The 21,689-nt window shown below is 39.8% G+C and overlaps 2 protein-coding genes across 2 annotated transcripts; one reads left to right on the top strand and one right to left on the bottom strand.

Annotated features, from left to right (window-relative positions):
- The first annotated feature begins 1,531 nt into the window (after positions 1 to 1,531).
- Positions 1,532 to 14,354, top strand: arhgdia (Rho GDP dissociation inhibitor alpha). The gene is made up of 6 exons (XM_088438070.1): positions 1,532 to 1,642; positions 11,285 to 11,480; positions 12,077 to 12,160; positions 12,415 to 12,491; positions 12,567 to 12,630; positions 13,324 to 14,354. Exons 2-6 carry the CDS (start codon positions 11,291 to 11,293, stop codon positions 13,524 to 13,526), a joined length of 618 nt encoding a protein of 205 aa, XP_088294196.1. The 5' UTR covers positions 1,532 to 1,642; positions 11,285 to 11,290; the 3' UTR covers positions 13,527 to 14,354.
- A 42-nt stretch (positions 14,355 to 14,396) lies between these two features.
- cdr2l (cerebellar degeneration-related protein 2-like) lies at positions 14,397 to 21,237 on the bottom strand. Its single transcript, XM_088438064.1, has 5 exons — positions 20,878 to 21,237; positions 18,804 to 18,916; positions 17,378 to 17,526; positions 16,967 to 17,131; positions 14,397 to 16,405 (listed from the first exon to the last, which is right to left on the bottom strand). Exons 1-5 carry the CDS (start codon positions 20,954 to 20,956, stop codon positions 15,532 to 15,534), a joined length of 1,380 nt encoding a protein of 459 aa, XP_088294190.1. The 5' UTR covers positions 20,957 to 21,237; the 3' UTR covers positions 14,397 to 15,531.
- Positions 21,238 to 21,689: the final 452 nt, after the last annotated feature.

The raw sequence follows: 21,689 nt of genomic DNA, 5'->3' as shown, positions 1-21,689 counted from the left end.
GACTCTCCAAAGGAAAAAAAAATACACTGTACAAAAACTCAACAAACGGCTGTAATTTAAATTTAGATTAGCCATTTTGGAGGGGGTGGAGGGAGCCCAACGAGTGAGTAGAGAAGGAAGCGAACGCATGTATTAAAATGCCGCTAGATGTCACTACTAGGTTTAGATCAGAAGATGTCAATTGTGAGTTCACGAAACTTTGAGACTTGTGATTAAAGAGCATTGAAATAAATATGACTTGTCCCTGCTTTTGCAAAGATGTGGATTCTAAACGTACGCTAAGGGCCCGTGTGGTTTAAAAGACTGTTGACGGATTAGGTTAAGGAAGTCGTTCGTGTTGTTTTTGGCCAAAAGACGACGCTCAGCCATGACTCACTAACGTGCTATTTTCCGTACGTGCATGCAAAAGGGTTCGTTGTGACTGGGTTTTATGACTTTATATGATCAGTGAAGCTTGTGTTTTTGCCTAGGGCTTAATCATTCTACCACGAGTAATAACTTTTTTTGTGAGTTGTATAATTATGCTGCGGGGGGGGGGGGGGGGGGTCTTCATGGTGTCGTGCAATCTACTTCCGGTTAAAACTATACACTGGATTCCTCATCACCTGCGAAATAGGTCAAGGTGCCTGTCTTCTTGCAAGTTGGCATGGCAAAAAAAAAAAAAAAATCCAAAATTGTAGTTGGCAATCCATGTAAGAAACCATAGAACTCTAATGTTCTGAAATGTTGCATCAGTTTGAGCTTCTATCATGCGTCTATAAATGTGTATTTAAGTGTAAATCTGATGGATTTTTTACAAAACCAGGTGTATATCAGCGAAAGTGAAGATTGAAATATGGACATATTCTAATTATACACAAAATTCCCTTAACATTATTTATAACACATGGTGGTATCTCAAAGAATTGATGAGGTTACAGCACTTTGTTGCATATGTTGCCAAGTTGAAATTCCTAGTATTGAGAAAAATGCATTTAAAGTTTTGACAATTAATCTTTCAAATATTCATAGCAATCTGTACCTTAGGAAAAATATATTGACCCCAAACTTTCTGGAAGTATTAAATGACCACGGAGAAGTAAATTCATTTCAATCATTGGTAAGGACTTCATCTGAGATTTGAATGCTTTAAACTTTTAAGTTTACCATCTCAAACAGATGAAATGGGGCAAAAATTGTTCTTAAGACTCAACACCAAAAAAATGTTTGCATAAAGTTTACCATTAATTCCTGATGCATCATTTGCCAAAGTTTGATTGTCTGTAAGGGTGTGACGCGTATATGTTTAATGGTTCAACGTTTTGTTTTGTTTTTCCTCAGTAACATATCAGTATTATATGACTTTTTATCTGATCTGGGAAAAAGATGAAGATGATAATGCAGATGCAAATATCTGTAATATAAATGCATTACAGATGCTACTTCTGCCAAATGATATGAAAGTGAATTCAATATTTCTCCCCCAAATCAGAATACTCACGTTTTACGCTTTTATTCTGATGGAAGTTTGCCGGATGTCGTTTTACTTGTTCGCGGGAATCCTCACTTTTTTTTTTTTTCCTGTCACTTGTCTTGTTCGCTTCACTTGAGCCCCTTTCGCCAGCCTGCGCGATAGCCTCTTCTGTTCTTCAGAGATAAAACGGTAAGAATTAATGAAACGTTCGACAATCGCTTTTATAAGTCGTGTTATAAGGCTTTAAAGCAGTTTTTTCGTTGTCTCTGCAAGAACAAGTATGCGCCAATTCAACACGAAACCCCGAATTACGAAGACTATATAGTTGTGCAAAGAGCAACTTCCTCTTAGGGGGGCATCAAAAGAAACTTTTGATTTATATTCGTGAACTTTGATTATAGTATTCTGTTCTCTTTATCTGCTCCCACGTTTGCCGAGTCTTGAATTCATGCTTCTGTGGCGTGGCTTTGGGGGAAAAAACCTATTGCGTTGCATTTCCGGGTGTAAAATCTGTTCGGACTAATGTAGTGCGATATCACTCACTTAGATTTGGATTTACTATGCGGGGATATTTAATGTACTAAGTTTTTGGTATAGCTGATCCACGAAAGCTTATGAAGCTAAGCACTTTTTTTTCTGGTCCAAAGTGACCCTACTGGAAGATTCAGTGCACTTCCTGGATCTCAACTTTTTTTTTCCCCCCCGGGTCTGAATGGATGAATTTCCACGCATGTCTCACACCTAACGTCAAACTTTCATTCGTGTTTGGCTTAGTGGAATTTCTCGTAGGCAAGTGCTTAAACATCACACTCGCTTGGATCAAACGTGCTCCGTGTGATTGTGGCTGATCGGTGATTATTCCAAATCCTTCCTTCTGTTTCTACCTTGCTTCGGCGATTAGGTGTTACCATCATGTCGAACAATATAATTTATTTTACACCGCATTTCGACTGCTTCTCTGTTTTGTAACGTGATTGTGCCACCTTTCCTTTTTGTTTATACATTATTAAGGGAGGCTCAGTTATTGTCAATAACTAACCAAATTTTTTAAAGTTGGGCAGCAAACTTTGAGTTTTATTTTTGTGATTGTGTGTGTCCAAGAAATAAAAAAAATAGAAAAAAATCTACGTATTTGTAAGGTACAATTCATACAGCGGCTAATTTTGCAGTATGCTGAAGTCACCACATGATGACGGTTTGACCACATTTTTGTGCAACATTTAAAGGTATTGGTTAAAGTCCTAATTGTATGATCTTAGAAGGTTTGTCAAAAGAGGCGCATCATCTGACAATATTTAAATTATTCAGCAAACCTTTGTAACGTACACTCCTGTATCTCATTTAGCATGAATGTCGGCCGACCGTTAGGCATGATTTGCGCAACAAGTCCAAGTGACCAATTTATAGTTACAAAGGAGTTGCAATACAATAATAATAATTACAATATAGTAATAATAATTTACAGTATTTTGTTTTATGCATCCACCAACTCTAAACACGTCATTTTGATTAATATTGCATCAGTGGAATTTGAATTATGCAGCAAAATCCTTCTGTTCTCATCCATCTCAGGGGGCGGCCATTTTGTCAATTGCTGTCAATTGAAAACAACATCACAGTTGCTCAGGTCTCAGATGACAACCAATCACGGCTTATCTGTCTTTTAATTTGGCCATGGGGTTTGCAAGTTTAGCTGTTATGTCATTTTCAGTTGACAGCAAGTGGCAAAATTGTCACCCCCTGAGATGTACCAACATAGGTGGATTTTACATTAAATACGCTAACACCAGGAAATATCGATTCTAAATTGAATCAGACCCAAAAATCGTAATTGAATTGTGAGACAGTCAAAGATTCCCACTCGTATTTTCCATTATTTTCCCATCTTATCAGATTGGAAGCAATCACATGAAAATGTTCCAAATTAGAGAAAATTTTCAATTTTTGCGCAGGTTCCATTGAAAAAACGGACAATGCTCAAAAATTGATTCTAGTTGCACACACAGCTAACAGCATCCTCAGATCCATAAGTTGTGAGACGACAAGCCATCACAGTTGCGTTCTCAGACCGTTTTGTATTGGCGATGTCCACCAAACCTTTGAACCACTTCCTGAAGCAGTCCCGTGGTCTAGCCAGCTCGCGAGGCTTCACATGTCGTCATTTCCGGGTCCTGCCCAAATGAAGCGCCTTTAAATGTCAATTTCTGAAATGTGCACATTTCAAGTGTCAGAAAAAACAGGCTAGCTAACTGTCAGCCAGTTAACAGTAGGCTAATAAATAGCTTTGGGAAGTGAAAAATCACGAGCAGGCATGCTCCTCAAGCGAGTGGGGACAAAGTGGAGGGATTTTAGTGTGGGTGGTAGGACAGTTTGTGGGAGAATCAGTCTGTGACCTTTCAGCTGGGCACCTTGCTATCCCATTCTGTCACAACTTCCTGCCGCTGTCTGCAGGGATTTCTCAGCAGTTATATTTAAAGCTTCTATTTGTTTTGGTCCTTCCTGTGATCGTCATCTTTGTTTCTGTACATCTGCGTGTTATTTATGTATCATGCGCACGATTAATAATGAGATGTGACTCCTGTGCTGACGACTAATTGTCAAAAGTCCATCTCATTTTAAAAATATATAAAGTTTAGCTGTTTGATTCCAAAGAAGTAATTTTGCATTAGGATCTAAAACAAGCCCGTACACCTACCTAAACTATTTCCTTCTTCCATTTTGACTGCATAAAAATTTTTTTTGTCATTGACAAGACTTCCCCTGCATTGCATCAGTTCAACACAAGCTCTTGCTGCAGCACTTCCTCATTACTTGACTTGTGTGCCAGTTCTCTAAGTTCCTAAACTGTTTTCGCGTATGTGTAACAACTTGATGCTGCCTCCTTGCTCCGCATTGGAATTAAAGTATTCATACAGTAAGTCCGTTTGGTTTATCTGCACAGGTAGCAAGTTAAAGATGATGAACAGTGTCTTAACTGAAGGGATTTTGCAGTAAAGAGGATATGAATCATCACGCTCTCACCAGTTAGAGGAAGTTTGTGTAACTTGAAAGGAGAAAAAGGTCTGATAGTGTTGTGACATGGTAGGCTCTGGTGCTGGCCTGCTTGCTGTTTCTAGCTTGAAATCCTCTTTTTTTTGTAAGGCTTACAAAGGCTCAACAAAAACTCTGAATCAAATCGGCATCGCAATGTGGTCAAATACAATTTTCAAAGTGCAGAAGCTTCGACACTTACTGTAATTTTTTAAGTGTATTTTCTGTAGGGCTCCACCGAATTAACTCGGCCAATTATGGCCCATCAAACATTGTCCAAAAGTGTTCCGCTAAATGGCTGACAGTTGTTGATTTGAACTTTTTACCTTTTGTACTCTAACCATTTACAGGACCTGTAAATAACACTGCTGTAATGCCATAATTACTCAAAAAAAATCATAAATCATAACTTTGCCTCCTCAAATATACATCATGAAATGTATTGATATGGTCATTCTGCGAATGTTATACAAAACCAATCTTAGTTTTTATTAGCAGTGATTAGGTGAGCGATGCGAGGAGCATAGAATTGATCTAGATAGTGAACAGAAAACGTTTTTTGTTTCCTTTAAATATATTTAATGATGACCCCTGTAAATCCACATAAAAATGACACCTATTGAAATGCTTTAAGAGGAAACAAATGCATATATTTAAATTAATAAGTAGTCGGTATTTCTTTTTGCCTAAAAAAAACATTGTTCAGGCCCTAATTTATTGGATAGTGTTTATAATTTTGATGCCGAAGAAGTGCAGTCCAAATGTTTGAATATGATCGTTTCATGAAATATGAGCAAAGGATGGAAATGGCTACAGATGTCTGAAAGGTCAGACACAGAGGTGACATGATGCAGCAGGCAGCTAAATGTCACATCGAAATCCCTACAACTATTGCTTAGAGCCAAGCAGAAATGTGCCCCTGTAAATAGTTGCTTTATTTTGTGCTTGAAGGCATTTGTACTTCTGCATTGGCTGTGCAGATAATGCACAGATGGCCATAATAACAAACATCTGCGTGAACTCCTAACATTTTTTTAGATGTTCTAAAAATTTGCACAAGTTGTCCAACCTGTCAAATCAAACACACAAAAACACAAATCAGTCCAAGCACAACAGCAGAAGCGATCACGTTTTTCAGTAAGATCTGACATAGATGGAAGGCATTATACACAGTGTCTCTAAAAAAAATCCCCTCACGTTTGTACAAATGCTACATTTTTTTTAAATTGAGTGAAAAATAGACAAAAAGAACAACGTGTTATGTTATCATTCACATGTCACATTCTGTATTTTAATAAATGAAATTAATCAGCTACAATTAAAAAAATAGTTAAGTTCAGTTAGCAAAAAATGTACCTACATGTAATATGTAACGTATGTGCTAGCATTTTGGTTAGCTACTCGAAATTAGCATTAGCATTATTTATTACAATACAGTATGATGCAAAGCATTAAAAAACGAGTTAATCAGTTTTAGAACCCCATTTGGCTTTAACAAATGTGTTTAACAAAACGGAATTTCACAAATACATCTTGTTAGCGCGCGTTAGCATTGAGGCCTAGCCTTTTAGCAAACAGTCTTTGCTTACCAAAGCTCAACACGAGGACCTTTTTGATGGAAAACAGCTCCTCACGTCAGAATACGCGAAGGTTTAATTTTCCTAATGAGTATGACACCCATTAGATATTTTATGAAAAAAATTATAAATGAGTGAGTTAAACACTGTAATACATAATACAACTTTGTATTTTGTACGATGCTCAACACCTTTGACCATGTACTGTATTAGAGATTTGCGCTACCCTGTGGTGAGTTCCGGTATTACATCTAAATGTCACCGTAGGTTACTGATACATTATTTTAACTAAATAAGCCATAAAAAAGTGAATTGTATTCATTTTTAAAAAAATCGAGCCCTAGTACACACTCCCCCTTAACGTCCCTCCAAATAGTGTAAAGAGACAATTAAAATTAGTCTGTGCTATGGCCGCCACTAGTCTAAAAACGACATTTTGATGATCTCCTGCAAAGCTTGATGATGAGTTTATTTGAGGTAGGTGTTTCTCAAAGGGGAACTTGGAAAACATACAGAGCACAGCCCCACGAGGACTGGAGATTGACACTTTAAAGTCTGTGTTTTGGAAAGTGAATCAAGCAGAAAACCCCACCCTTTTTCATCTGTCTCAGGGCGCAGATATTTTGCAATTTATTGCTGACCAAAAGTGACGACATCACAGTGTCATAGGGTTCAGGTAACAACTGTCACAACCCTTTTTCTGGGTTTGGTCATGCAAATTTTTCTGAGGACCAAAAAATAAGTCTTTTGCACTATAAAGTATTTTTTTCCAGTAATTTGCCATTTATTTAGTTATTGGCGTCACCAAATATCTGCATATGCTTTGAACCCTTGTATAGATAGCACAACCATTCTTTCACATGCATACGAATGAGAGACATCAGTTACCTCTGACCCTAATAATTCCCATCAAGAGAATCCTCTTTAGTCCGTTGCTTTCCAATCATGCCTCTCAATGCTTCATTGGGCATAATCCCATTTACTGTAATCTCAGTCTCTACAATGGTGTTGCAAATGTAACCTCAGTGACACCACTCAAGACATCAGGCCATCATTTATCTGGAGTGTCGCTGTCTAGTACGAGCCAACTACATAATCCAGCATTTGCTCGGAGGATCTCATGATCCCCGAATTGCGTCCAAGGACATAACAATGAGTACGACCTGCAGCCAGTTAGACATAGTTGAGTTGTCTGGGCAGAGTCAACCTGGAGGAATGTGTCTCATAATGACTACCGTGATGGTATTGTTAGAGCTAATCTATTTTACTTGTATGTTGGCGTAGGAGTAAAATAAGGTCACCATGGTCATTTTTTTGCATTGAATTTATATGCACTGCTTCATTTTTCTTCCAGTCAAATGTGATTTGGAACGTTAGTTTACTTCTGTGGGAAAATGTGCGCGTTTTTTAATGCACGCCCGACTATGTAATTATCGTGTTTTGTGTTTTTTTAATCTTTTCTTTCCAGGCTCTAGATAAGAAGTGGACTTGGCACCTATAAGTAAGCAGCTAGAAGCATTCTTTTGCCTGTTTTACTAAAAGTAGAGAAGGAGCTCTATGAAATCCAGTTAAATATTATTCTGGGCCCTGCTTAAACAATTTCACGAGAAGCTATTTGAAACTGGAGTCATATGATAAACAGTCTCTAAAGCAGCTGCAGGAGAGAGGTCAGAAAGATTTGTAGAAGTCATCATTGATACATTTTCCTTAAAGTGACTATATGTGATATTTATTCGGCTATTAATTTTGAGTTTCAATAAGGTGTATATGAATGTGTTCTAGCCAACCAACATATATTATGATATAGATTTGTAGGTCTAGTAATCGCTATTTATATTAGATGGGGAGCGGCACCCAAATTGGGGGCTGTCATTTTTCTTCTATCAACGGAAAGCGGAGGAAAACATTCGCCAACGTCATTCAAATTACGTTTTGGATGTCAGTTTGTGTCTTGTGTGCAGTCGAGCGAGTTTCCGGTTTGTATGTTAATTGCGAATAAAAATGAAAAAAAGGGGGAAATAGATGGTTTTTTGCTAATCGTAAATAAAGGAAGGGAGGCTGCAGCCACAGCTAACTAAGGAACAAATTAAACTCATCACCCCGCATTTGAGCAAGTCTGCAATGCCCAGGATGGACGATGATCTATTTTTTTCATACCTACTTTATATAATTATTTGGTTATTGACAAAAGAAAACAGAGGGTTTTGAGGGGTTTTCTCAGGCGTTTTTAGGTGATCTTAAAAATAGATTAATTCGATTAACTAATTACACAACTAATTCATCTTCAAAAAAATAGTTTTGGTGAATTATTTATCAGTGTTAGTGGTATGCGCCTCATTTAAAATGACCATATTTATGAAAGCAGCGACGTCACTTTTCAAGCTAGACAGAAAAAAAAAAAAAAAATCACCGATTATGGTGTTTGAGGTAGCTATAGTCTGGTATGCAGCACAATGCTGTAATTGTCGCTGTGGCAGCTGTGTTTTCCGGCCTTATTTTCCTGTCTCTTTGTCTTGCTCTACTTCAATAACAAGCAGTAAAGCAGCCATTACATGCTATTGGCAGAGCAAGATTTTTTTTTTTTTTTTTAATGGAGGCATTAAATGGAGGCTTTCCCATTAGGAAAGGCAGGTCCTACTTTGCAACTGCGGATGGCCCAAACTGAGCAACAGTTGGGCAGTCTTTCTATTTGCTGCAGCAGGATTTATGACCATCACCTCAATGTTAAAACTCACAGGTGTTGTTATGGCTGAGATTTTCCAGTCGTTTTTGCTGCGTTGGCTCATCTATAGAGGTAATTTCCTCACAACCACACAAATATTGTGGTATTAGAGGCATAAGCTTCTGCTGAAAAAAGTAAATCGTACCAATGAGGCTATGGATGCTGCTAAAGTTTCACTTTAGCTTTTGCACATTCATTGATGTCACTTTTCGCCTGTTATTGCTGAGGAATATTCGTAAATGTCCATGGTGCTATCGAAGTGACAGAACAAGACAAGAACCAGACTGACTGTATAATGAAAGAGAAGGTTGGCATCCAGCTGCCTCGAAGTTGCTGCAGGTGTTCATATTTTTTAATGAGTTCCCCGCTCAGCATATGTGCGCCTCATGTCCTGACCGCATGCCTGTATTATTTGCAGGTTGATTTTTACGAGTGGGGTTTTCAGAGTAATTCTGGTTCACTGTTGATTATTTTCACCACGAGGAAAGGGGCCCAAACAGAACAAGCTTGCACACCAATCGGCTGATTGGAAGAAAGCAAGCGAGCGACAAAATGTGCTGAAGTGTAATCAATTATTCCATCAAATACAGTATTTCCTCGATTCATTGCGGTTTGGTTGTTGCGGCACACTCTAGCGCAGATTTTTATTTTTTTCAAATGACTTGTAACATTTTCCGGCAGCTTTAAGTTTCTTTTTTTCCTCCCATTTAAGTTAAAGTAGTAAAAAATGGGTGATTTGTATTTATTTACTCTACTTCATGGATTGTCATTTATGACCTTACCTATTTGCATGTTTTTTTCCTCACTTTTAATTGAAACATTATCATTGTTTTTTATTTGAAATAATTGACACAAACTTAATTTAAATAAAGGAGGAAAAGAGAAAAATGTGTTTTATCCCACTCATTGCTTAGATCACAAAAATAAACATTAGCTTTTAAATAGTCCGATTTTGCTCTGTTTTTGGCTAGTTTAGTCTAAAAGAAAATAGAAAATTGAGCTTTTTTTCCCCCGAAAAGCCATTAATCAAGGCAAGTTGTTGTGTGGCATCCCCATCCAAGCATCCCTTTGTTCTGCTGGGGTGATCTCTGCTCACAGTCTCAATGTGCTTGCTTCTAATGAGCAGTGACTGGTTTAAATCTGCAGCTGGGCAGTGATGGCCCCCAAGTGTGTGTGTGTGTGTGTGTGTGTGTGTGCATGAGAGGAGAAAATAGCAGCTCACAAGGACCTCTGTGGTTTGTCTGCCTTAGATACCATTGCACTTGACAGCTGCACTGTTCTCATAAGTGTTTTCAAACTCGAGATGACAAATGATATCGAGGAACATTGGTGTTGCACTGATTTTGTGTGAAAGCAGTGTCTGGTTGGATTGAGGTTTGAATTGCACTTGACTGTCAACTTAGTAAGCAAAATATTCCCACATCTCATTTGCGTGTGTCTCTTTGGTTACTTCTTTCTCTTGATGTATTATTTATTGTCGTTTGGTAAATCCCCATCTGCTTTATATACAGTATGTAAGCTTTTCTAATTTGATGGAAAGCCACATTGTTTAGATGTTTGTAGTTCTTCACAGTTAATGCATAGATGGACTTTTTTGTCTGTCTGAGTTTGAAATGGCTGACTTCATTTGAATGCACCATATGGTTAGCCGCTAGCTCAAAAGTTGGAGACTTTTTCCGTATTGTGCAGTGACAGCATTTTACAGCAGGTATGCATTTCTTCGATTGGTGCATATTAAATAAATATGAAAATTAAATACAATAATAGAATAGAAATCATAGGATAGGAACGGTTCAGTGTGTTCTTGTTTTGTTGTTGTTCAAAGCGTTAATAACTCTGGGGTAAAAGTGGCCTCTGAGTTTGGTATTTATGAGCATTGTAGCGCCAACCAATCAGCGATTGAAATACCATTTTTGATGACGGTGTTTTGATGTTATGAGAGATGTGATGCAATAGCAATTAAATCTGAATTGGAGGAGTAAAACCTGTTGCTATTTGAAGGCCAATTTCAAAGTAAAAGTGTACTACAGCCAATGCCCATGTATTATTTTGTTTGTTTATTTTGAAGTTTGCAGTGTATTGGCGTGTGAAATAATGTTGTTGCCTCTTCCTTGGCTGCATATCTGGCTTAGTTACACGGAAGTCCGCATTTTCACCCCACATAAGTTGAAAATGTGTTTTTAAAAGTATTAATTTGACATGACAAATAATGTAGTGATTGAATTAATAATAAATCAAATATAAACCGTTTACTGCTGTAAATGACAAGTTTATTAGTATCCTTATTAAATGAAACAACACAGCTCATTACAAATGATTTTAAGGACCTCAAGGACCTCAGTTTGTGAACCACTGTTCCAGATATCTGCAATGCGTCATGAGGTTCTCAAACCTTATTAAAGAAAAACACAAAAAATGCAGGTTCAACCTCCTACAATCTGTGTTTATTTCTCTTTTTTTTTTTCATCCCGCTTTCTTCTCCCACTCGCTCGCTGCGATCAGCACAACATGGCGGAGTCGGAACCCACACCCGAACAGCTGGCCGCGATGGCTGTAGAAAACGAGGAGACGGACGCCACGGTTAACTACAAACCTCCGGCGCAAAAGAGTTTACAGGAGATTAAGGAGCTGGACAAAGACGATGAGAGCCTGCGCAAGTACAAGGAGGCGTTACTGGGCAACGCCGACGTCAAGGCAGGTGCGAGATCGGCCAGCACGCACCTGTCAAAAATGACACTTTACAGCATTTCAACTTTAGAATGAACGCTTTCTTGTTCTGGCTATTGACAATTTCTAATGGGAATTGGAAAACTTATTTCTAAGGGTGGGATGCACCAACAAGGTGTCATTTAAATCGAAGAATAGGTGTCATTTCAGATATAAATGTTACATTGTTGTTGTTAGCTAGCTATACTGTTAGCCTGACCTTTCTTGTTGCTGTTGCTTTTTTTCCACATTACTCTAGAAATGGCAAATAATCAAAGGCAAAAAAACAGACAAGAGTACTGGGACGAAAAAGAAAGGATGCAGCAATGAATTGATTGCGGTGAAAGACAAAAGATGTCTCTCAACTTTCAAGCTTGCTGAAAAAAAAAATTGTTAAAAGAGAAATGGGAAATGCTCATCATGAGAAATGTAAATTGTACAGATGTTAGATTGGATTTGGTGCAACAGAATTCAAACTTTAAACTTGATTTTACGTAGTTTTAAAGGTGATCAATTTTGGTGCAAACCAACCCAAATGTGTCAATTTTTCACTTATGGCAACTTTGTGATTTATGTCATCTGTCTTAGATCCTAACGTGCCAAACATCCAGGTGATGCGGATGACTCTGGTATGTGATGCTGCGCCACACCCTTTGGTGCTTGATCTGCAGGGTGAGTGTGTGTGTGTGTCATGTAGCAAATATACTAAACTGTGATTTTGAAAAAAAAAAAACAAGTTTGGAATCATAGACCTACGTCACAAATCCAGCCTAAATTCCTTCATGGATCAACTCTGCTTTTTACTCCACACTTATACGATGTAGAGAGCCATCTAGTGGACAAAATATTTACTACAACTTTCTCAGGCTGTTCCTGTTAATGAAATGTTTTTGTTTCTCTTCACACTGGATTATGTGTCTCACCAGGAGATCTGGATAGCTTCAAGAAGAATCCGTTTGTATTGAAAGAGGGCGTGGAGTACAAAATAAAGATCAACTTCAAGGTGAGAATGTGGCTCCATTAGACGCCTGCCCGTCTGCCATATTGTCCGGTACACTGAGATGTGATCTCTTTACAGGTAAACAAGGAGATTGTGTCGGGTTTGAAGTACATTCAGCAGTCATTCAGGAAAGGAGTCAAAGGTAAGGACCCTTAATTTAATAGTCCCGGGGTAGGCGTGCACCAATAACCAGCTTGAAGATTTACCGCGGTGTTAAAAAAAATTAGGGTTATACCGCTAATACCGTCAGTAACAGGAAATAAAATAAGTGGATAGTAGGGCTGCACGATTATGGCCAAAATAATAAACACGATTATTTTGGTCAATATTGAAATCACGATTATTAATCACGATTACTCATCATGTTTGGTCAAACATGTCTGTTAATATCTCGTTTTGGAAACAAGTACATAAACAAGGCTTCAAGGCTTTATTCTTACAAATAATAAACACACATAATTATATTTATTATTTATATAATTATAACTTTTTGCCAAACGAATTTTTCAAAATGGGTCTCAATTAATTAACAGCAAGCACTGTTTTAGAAATCAGGTGAGAAAGGCAATGCCATTTCACACTGGTTATTAATATATTAAGATGAGAAAAGCTTTGGCTTTTGTCATGCACACATGTGGGAAACATTGCCCTCTTGTGGTAGGACGACAAAGTGTTAGATTCGACTTGTAAAAAAGTGCTTGACTATTTAAATGTTAATATCGCAGAGAATATCGTAATTGTGATAACTTTTGCTCCAAGTTATCATACAACCAGAATCTGATATCAGCCCATGCGCGGTCTTACAACTTTACTCTCCACAACTCCCGGCGTCCAGTTGACAAGTCGGACTACATGGTGGGCAGCTACGGGCCCAGGCCCAGCCAGGAGTACGAGTTCCTCACCACCATGGAGGAGGCGCCCAAAGGCATGCTGGCCCGCGGCACGTACAACATCAAGTCCAAGTTCACCGACGACGACAAACACGACCATCTGTCCTGGGAGTGGGGCCTCTCCATCAAGAAGGACTGGAAAGACTGACTCCCTTCCACCACCTGCCACGTCATCATTTTCCTCCGCTTTCTTTCCTCTCTTGCTATCATTCCATTCTTCTGGATTTCTGTCCTCCCCGTCCAGAGGGCCCTCGCTCTTACTTTCCTGTTAAATTTGGTTTTCTGGATAATTTTAGATTCTGGAAACAGTGATAAAAAGAACAATGTTTTGTAATGTTTTGTTTAGAAATCGGAAGTCCCTTTTTTTTGTATGATTCTTTTATTCTGCGCTTCATCTCTGATATTTTTTTTTTTATGATCACCATGTCTGCCTTGAGAACCTACAGGAGCATTGCTGTATGTATGTATTGAATGTGTGGAGGCACTTTACGGTCATTTTGCATCATTGCTGAACACATTTCTTGGATACAGCCCTGCTAAAGCCTTTGAGCAGATTTGTCCACTTGGTAAATTATTTGGAATCTGGGTCACCTCTTTTCCGACAAAATGTCTTATCCGACTTGTTAGTCGCCATGCGGGCTTTTAAAATGAACAAGTTGATAACACCTATTTGGTATTTGTTTGGACTAAATTTGTGCAGTCATGTTTACGGGAGGAAAACCCTTAACCGTTCCAGACTGTGCCTCTAGTTTCTAAATGCATACACTCCTAAGTGGCGTCCGATCTAGTGAGGACATCGTATCGGCCACCGGGCATGCAGGTGGTGACATTTTTTTTTTTTTTTTTTTTTTTACTGTGACAGAGGCTGCAGCTTCTTGCAGGTCGTTCCCGTGTTTGGTGGGGGTTTGAATCTGTTTGCTACATGCTGCCCAGTATTATGAGCTCTTGTGATGACATTAAAATGTTCAAATTGAAATGTGGCCTCTTTCATTACACAAAACAAAAATGCAATAAAGGCTTTCACTTGTTTTTTTTTAATTAATCAAGTTGACAATGTTGCAAATTGAACAAAAATGTTTGTTCAACTTGCATTGCGCGCAAATGAAAACATACAGTTGGGGGTTATGGAGGGAAATGGTTAGGATTAATATAGAAATACATTTTGGGTATAAAGTTAATGTTTACATTACCTAAATCCACATCATCAAGAGAATGCAACATGTTTGGTTGCTGGGTGGATTTCACTAAGATTCTCTGGAAATTGTTTCATAAACATATATATATATATATATATATATATATATATATACTCCATCCATTCGTATAAAAAAAACATAGTTGACGTCAAATGACATCGATGACGCTCTTCAGTAAGCTTTCCATAGACGTCCTATTGCATCAATGGCGCTTATTAATTACGCATGTTCTGAAACAAGGTGAAATCATGTCCCGTTTTCAAAATAGGGATGCAAATTTGTCTTGTAAATCCGATTCATCCAAAAATATCAACACATTAAAATAATTAGTTGCAACTACACATTTCACACTGTTTTGTGAGTAAATTGCCATTACTTTTTTCCATACGGTATATTTTGTGATATTTTTATGGTTCAATGTTAGGTAAGTGTGCCTTGTTCCATAAAGATTGTAAGGTATTATGTCACAAGTCCATCAATAAATTACTTGTTTTTGCACATATCTTTTAATCATATTTACCTCACCATTGGAATCAGCTTTGTTTCATTTCGCTCCATGTCACATACATAGTTGAGAGCTCCGATGAATATTCAGTAACAACAGTGTCTTGAGGCATTCACTTATTCGAAATCAGTCGTCTTATGACTCATAGGTATGAAATGCTAGTCCTCGAGGGCCGGTGTCCTGCATGTTTTCAATATTTCTCTCTCAAACACACCTGATTCAAATGATTGGGGTCATTTTCAAGCTCTGCAAGAGCTTCCAATGAGTTAATGATTTGAATCAGGTGTGTTGGTGAGAGAAACCTAAAAAACATGCAGTATACCGGCTCTTGAGGATTGGAATTTGACACCTATGGTATAAATCTTCCATCCATTTTCCACAGAGCTTATCCACATTAGTGTGGCAGGTGAGCTAAAGCGTTAGACAATGCTTGTTTAGCAGCACAAAAGCACTCATTTGTTGACTTTTTTTCTGCCCTTGGTGGCGCTCACGTCGCTCTTGGTCTTCTGCAAGCGGGAGAAGATCTCCTTGAAGAGCGCTTTGTACTCGGGCGTGTTTTGACTCAGGCGTTTGTCCACTTGCTCCACCTGCCTGCTGATGCCCTCCAAGGCCTCGGGCGTGGACGGCGTGTGGGGGGGAGTGGGAGGAGCCGCCGCGCCGGCCCCCGCGGCCAGGCTGTACTCCTTCAAGGACGGGTCCCTGGAGACGGGGCGCGACGTCTGCACCTCGGCGTGGCACAGGCTCTCCTCGTCGCGCCGGCACTTTCCCAGCAGCTCCTCGTACTTCTCCAGCAGGGCGTGGTACTGCTCGTCCACTTCGCTCAGGATGGACATGCCTCGTTTGCGCCCCGCCTGGCGCCTCCCCGGGGGGTCGCGGACGGTGACGACGTTCAGGGCCGTGTCGCTGCAGCTTTTCCTCACGGGGCCCCCCGGCTCGCCGCCGCCGACTTCGCCGCCCGCGTCCAGGACGGCGGTTTCGTCCGGCGTGTCCGTCTCCGGGCCGTTGCCCAGGAAGGTCTCGATGCCCTCCTCCATTAGACACGCCCGGGACTTCCTCAGCTGCTGCATCTCTTGGAGCTCCGCCTCCAACTCGCGGACCCGCAGCTGGCAGCTCTCGGCTCCGAGCAGGCGCTGCTCGAGCCGGTCGAACTCCTGCAGAACGGCGGCGCACTCCCTCTCGGCGCCCTCCCTCTTGGAGCGTTCGGCGGCCATGGCCGAACGCAGCGACGTCACGATGTTCCGCAGGCGCTCGTTCTCCTCCTCCGCCGGTTGTCTCTCGGCGAGGTCCACGCTGCCGGGGTTGGCCAACAGGAAACCGTCCTCATATCTTCGAAAACATTGAGGCAGGACGCCATTACAACAAGCTGGGTGAAAGTCTTATAAATATTTTATGTTAAAACGTAATAACTTTTTGACTTGTGTAGCTGTTAACTCATTCAATGCCAAGCACGTATTTTCACTTTTTTTTTTCAAGACTCCAGGCATTCAATCCTAGCTACTTAAGTGTCGATTTCATACATAAACATCTGGAAATTAATACCCTTAATGTACTTAAATATCAATTTAATGTCATAATGGGATTTAATGTCAGAAATGTTTTAAAACGTGAAGATACGTCCCTGGCATTGAATGAGTTATGAGGTATGTCTATAGCCGTCAGTAGTAGAGAAAAGAGTCAATGTACAGTGAACCTGACCCAAAGCAGATGTCAGCTACACACCATACAAAAACTTTTCTTTTTTTACTTTTTTAAAAGATTAGAATTCTCATCCATTGCACTGAAATAATAATAGGTAACAATTAAATACTTAATTGCCTAAAAAAATAAATTTTAAAATTCTAATCAAGAAATTCTAATCAAATACTAAGAACACGCGTTTGGTGTAACCTGGGCGCAGTGCAGAGTTCTTTGAGGCAAGGAAAGGAGTGGACCGTCTTGCGGCGCTCCTTCTTCTCGCGGAGGACCCTCAGCTCCTCCAAAGTTTTCAGCTCCTCCACCCGACTCGTAAGACTGTCCACCTGACCTTGCAAGGTCTCCATGGTGCCCGTCAACCTGCACAAACACACGTGCGCAAATCGTGCTCGATATGTCATCAACTCGAGAGATTGGACTTGTCAGCGGACCATACTTGCAGCTTCACAAGTAGAAAGTACAAAGTAAGAAAGGACAAAGTCTCCCTTTAAATGATTTCCAAGCTTGACCCCTAGCCTTGAATTAGATTTTTCTCAGGTGGCTCATCAGTAGGTAAAATGAACGAAGGGATATTTTCAAAAGGTCATGACAACGGGGGGTGCTCACCTGTCTATTTTCTGCTGCGAGGCCTTGCTCTCCAGCACCAGCTTCTCATTGGTGATCTCCAACTCTCTGGCGGTCACGTCCAGCTGCTCGTAAACCTTCGCATGCTGCTCGTTCATCTCCCGCAGCATCTCCAGCTGCTTGGACAGGTACTGTGATGATACGCGTTGAAAATCAGCTCGCATATCTACAGTGTGGCCAGAGTGCTGGATGATGGCAAAACCATCAACCAACACCAACACTTAGAAAAATTTCTTTTTTGAAGTTACATATTTATGTGAAGTAATTTAAATACGGTACAACTGCCTCGATATATATGTACAGTCAAAAACCTTTGTATAGGATTCAAATAACATTTAAGGGGGTGTTGATTACTAACAGATTTTTACTAATGGGGGAGAATACATTTTATGTTAAACAGTCTGTTTATTGGTGGCTCCATCTCCGCTGGCCTAATCACTACTACAAACACTTTTTTATGGAAAAACAGTTGGGTGAAAAAGAACTTGTTATGGGCCAAAAAGGACCCACAATTTTCTGGGTTAATCATTTAACCAAAATAAGTTAGGTCAATAGAAAGTTAAAACCCACAAAGCAAGCCAATATTTTGGACAAAAAAATAAAGAAGGGGGGGGGGGGGGCTGTTTTGGAGGAAATTAATTTTTACCCAACAGAAAAAACTTGTTGGGTTCAATGAATAACTCGTAATGTTGTACTGGGCCCTTTAAAATAAATACATTTAAAAAAAAACAAAGAAATCATCTGATTCCTCATGCTAATGTACTCAACAAAGTCTCTAAAGAAAACAACTATACATTATAGAACATATACCGGAAATAACGGGACCACTAGTTTGTTTACAGTCAGAGATATCTACACAACATTAATAAAAGTTAAAAAAAAAAAAAAAAAAAATCACAGGATGCATTCATGGACAGCAGATGATGTGACTGCCAGGAGAAGCTTTTGATTTACAGTTTACATCATTAGTTCTTTATATCATTAATTATGATGTATTATTTCCAGTATGTATGTGATGTTACGTTTTTTTATCCGATCAGACTTCAGTCACTACATGTTCCCATGAAACTGTAATCCGCCTAAGATTAGCCAGTTGACGTAATGTTTAAAAAAAAAAACTGCATTGGGACTGTTACTTTAACAGTTAACTTTCTGATTGGTTGGATGGAGCAAAATGTTTTACAGGCAAAACCTGCCTTAAAAATTCAATGGTTAGCATTTCTGGTGAATTTGGTGTAGTGTATTTTGTTTTATCAAGTAATTTGATTAGATTCTGATGATCCACACGGCAGGTGTTTTGAGTGCTGTTATATTGTTGTTGCTGTCACAAAGCTAGCAAGTAACATGTGCATTAGCTATCCAGTTAGCGCCTGGTAGCGAGATAGCACCTGGCTGTTTTTTTGTGTACCTCTATCTCATGCACTTGCTCTTCATTGTTAATGTACATTTGCTGAAGGGAATCCTCCAACTCCTTGTTCCGCTCCAGCAGGGTTTTGCCCAGCTCCGCTGCCAAGTGTAAATCTGATGGGGAAGCAAGGAAGCGGGACAACAAAAAAAACTCATTATGAAAAGAATAAGTGTGACGAGAGCTCCAACAATTCAAGTTGTCGGCAAGGCAGCGCGAGAGGTGTTGTTACATTAGCCAACATGAGCGCGAATCATATTAGGCTGGAAATGATGATGAGGACATTAAGAGTAACAGCTGAGGGCCCGAGCGGCTAAAGTGCTAATGAGCTTGAGATACGCGGAGCCTCCAGTCGTCAGCTCGATTTCTCACTGCCGCAGCGTGCACTGTTATGTCATTTCACGCCGCTCTGAGAAAATAAGAGACGACTCGGCATGGCTGCGATCTACTTGTTGTTTTCAACGCTAGCTTGCGCATAGCTCTCCCAGTAGCTACAGACTACATTTTCTTGTTTTTCATTTCACGTTTGCCTCTGATGATCTGCCTATTGATATTCGGTTTCTATCATTTTTACCTTATTTCCTTATCATCATTAAAATAATAATAATAAAAATGTGTTTGCTAAAAAAAAATAAAGAGACTGTGGCTCCTCAATCATCCGTGCCACTCATACGAAGATGAACAGAGGCTACTTCATGCACGTTTATGTGAATATGAGTTCATTTAGCAGGATTTTATCCAATCCTTTGATTGTTATGTCAAAGACATTTCAGGGCAGCTGAAATTCCACTCAGATGGTGACTACATGTCAAAGTTCAACGAGGCAGTAAACCAGTAAACAAAGTAAGACAGATGAAGATGCTATCAATTTCTCAAATTTGAGCTTGAACTGCTATTTTACTTGCTAACTGGAGGCACTCTCCACTAACAAATGCAATCAGGCATGTTACTGTTGTGTTGAAGTATTCTTACAAGCAGAGTGTGTCTGTGTTATATTAAAAATGCTTCTCTTATTTCTAAACATGTTCAATTTGTGTTGAAGATATGTTGGCGCTGCTGTATTTCTAAAAACTCTCCAAATATTCATATATCTTGCTGTAACCAGGTAGTTTAAAAACTTTAACAAACTACCATGCGCCATCTTGCTGTTTCTGGTCCAGTGTGGTGTATAACCTGACAAAAATGAATTTTCTGTTCAATCTTTGTCGGTGCGGTTTATAATCCGTGTTTTCTAGTTAAAAAAAAAACATGGTAATTTAAATGTATAATGTATATAAATTCTTATAAAGAGCATGATGAAAAATGATGCATGGACCCCATGGACATCCTTGTCTACCCTTCACTGAGACGTTGTGGCCCACAAAAAAATCTAGCTCCACCCCTGCTCCTGACAAATGAGCACACATTATTAAAACAAATTGACAAATTGCCCAGCCCAAGGTCTCTATTAATAAAGCTGACTTCTTGCTCCATTTGCGCATACGTTTGACTGATCAAAATGACCTCATAGGTCACGAGCTAGCAGAAAATGTTACATAAGAGCAGCGCTCCTGGGGCAAATTCACGCACGACTACAGAATGAAAGGTTGTAGCAAAGCTATTGAAGTCTGGTCTGGACTGGACTGGTCTGGGGCTGCCTAATCAGATCAAGCTTAATGATCTCAGACATTGGTGCAGGAAAACACTGGTGGGATGGTCCTTGTGTGTAATGATTTTGAGCCACAAAGCTGCTTTGGCTCTCTGGGTCAGCAGGTGATCAGAAGCTGGGGGTGATGCTGAGGCCAGCAGATCCGATGAAAGGCGTACAGCGATTAATTGACATTTTTCTTGCAATAATGCTGCTTCAACGTGCCCTTTTAAACGCAAATGTTCAAAGCACAGTATATGGGTGCTGACTAACCTGCAGGTTGAGCACATACACAGCACGTTTATTAACAAGGATGATCGTGGAAAACGGGTGAGTTGATATGTTGGCGTTATGGTGGTGACAAGATGAAATAATTGGCATCAGAGGAAGAAAGGCAGCTTCCAATGCGATACATTTCCCACCGCAAATCTAAAAGAGATAAAGCCTCACCTTGCTCCAAGTCGCGCTGGTCGTACCATGGCTCCTCTTCGTCCGTGACAAACTCCTCCATCCTGCCCGCACGAAGCATCGAGGCCGCCCAACTTCTTGTTCACCGGGTGATCAGGCTAATTCACCCCGCGGCTCCCCCGGAAGTGACAAGACACAAAAACGTGGTGACGTTAACCCCCCTCGAGGGCGTAAAAGCTTTCGGATAACAAAAAGAGTGGCGTTATTTTATTGGAAGGCTTCTAAAAGAGTTGACATCAGCGGGCCGCGGTGAGGTTCGGTAGAACAGAAGTGCTTGTTATGTGTTGGTACCATCCGCCTTTGATGAGCATCATGCACGTCCGCTAAAGACTGTGCAGCTGAGGCGTTCAAGTGAACTTGGGAATGCGAAATACGTCTACGTACGGGTAAACTTACTTACAAATACGGTTGTAATTGAATAATTTCCCACGATGCAAGACAGTGAATTCCTGTCGTTTAATCAATTCGATTTATGTCAGTATTTTAACTGTTTGGGTATCGATATGTTTATTTGTGCTTGAGCGTATTTTGGCTTTTATGTACGACTCTACATACAATTCTACCAGAGTTGTTCTTGTGTACTGCATTGTGTTTCTAGTTAGGACAAAATAAATGCTCGAGCAGCTTTCCATTTGCGATTACTTCATTCGTTTGCTGTATTTAAATATGACCCCCAAAATATTCGTTTGAATAAAATCGTCCTGTCGTGATGTCGCATAATACGTGCTTTGAACATTCCAATAGTCACGATATCTAAAAAGACTCCAATAACCATAATAAATGTGATATCCCGT

This window comes from Hippichthys cyanospilos, chromosome 16 (genome assembly GCF_059441005.1).
Source record: "Hippichthys cyanospilos isolate Australia breed blue-spotted pipefish chromosome 16, RoL_Hcya_1.0, whole genome shotgun sequence".
Lineage (NCBI taxonomy): Eukaryota > Metazoa > Chordata > Actinopteri > Syngnathiformes > Syngnathidae > Hippichthys > Hippichthys cyanospilos.
Note: the sequence above shows the minus strand (reverse complement) of the source record. Positions and strands in the feature narration are given on the sequence as shown.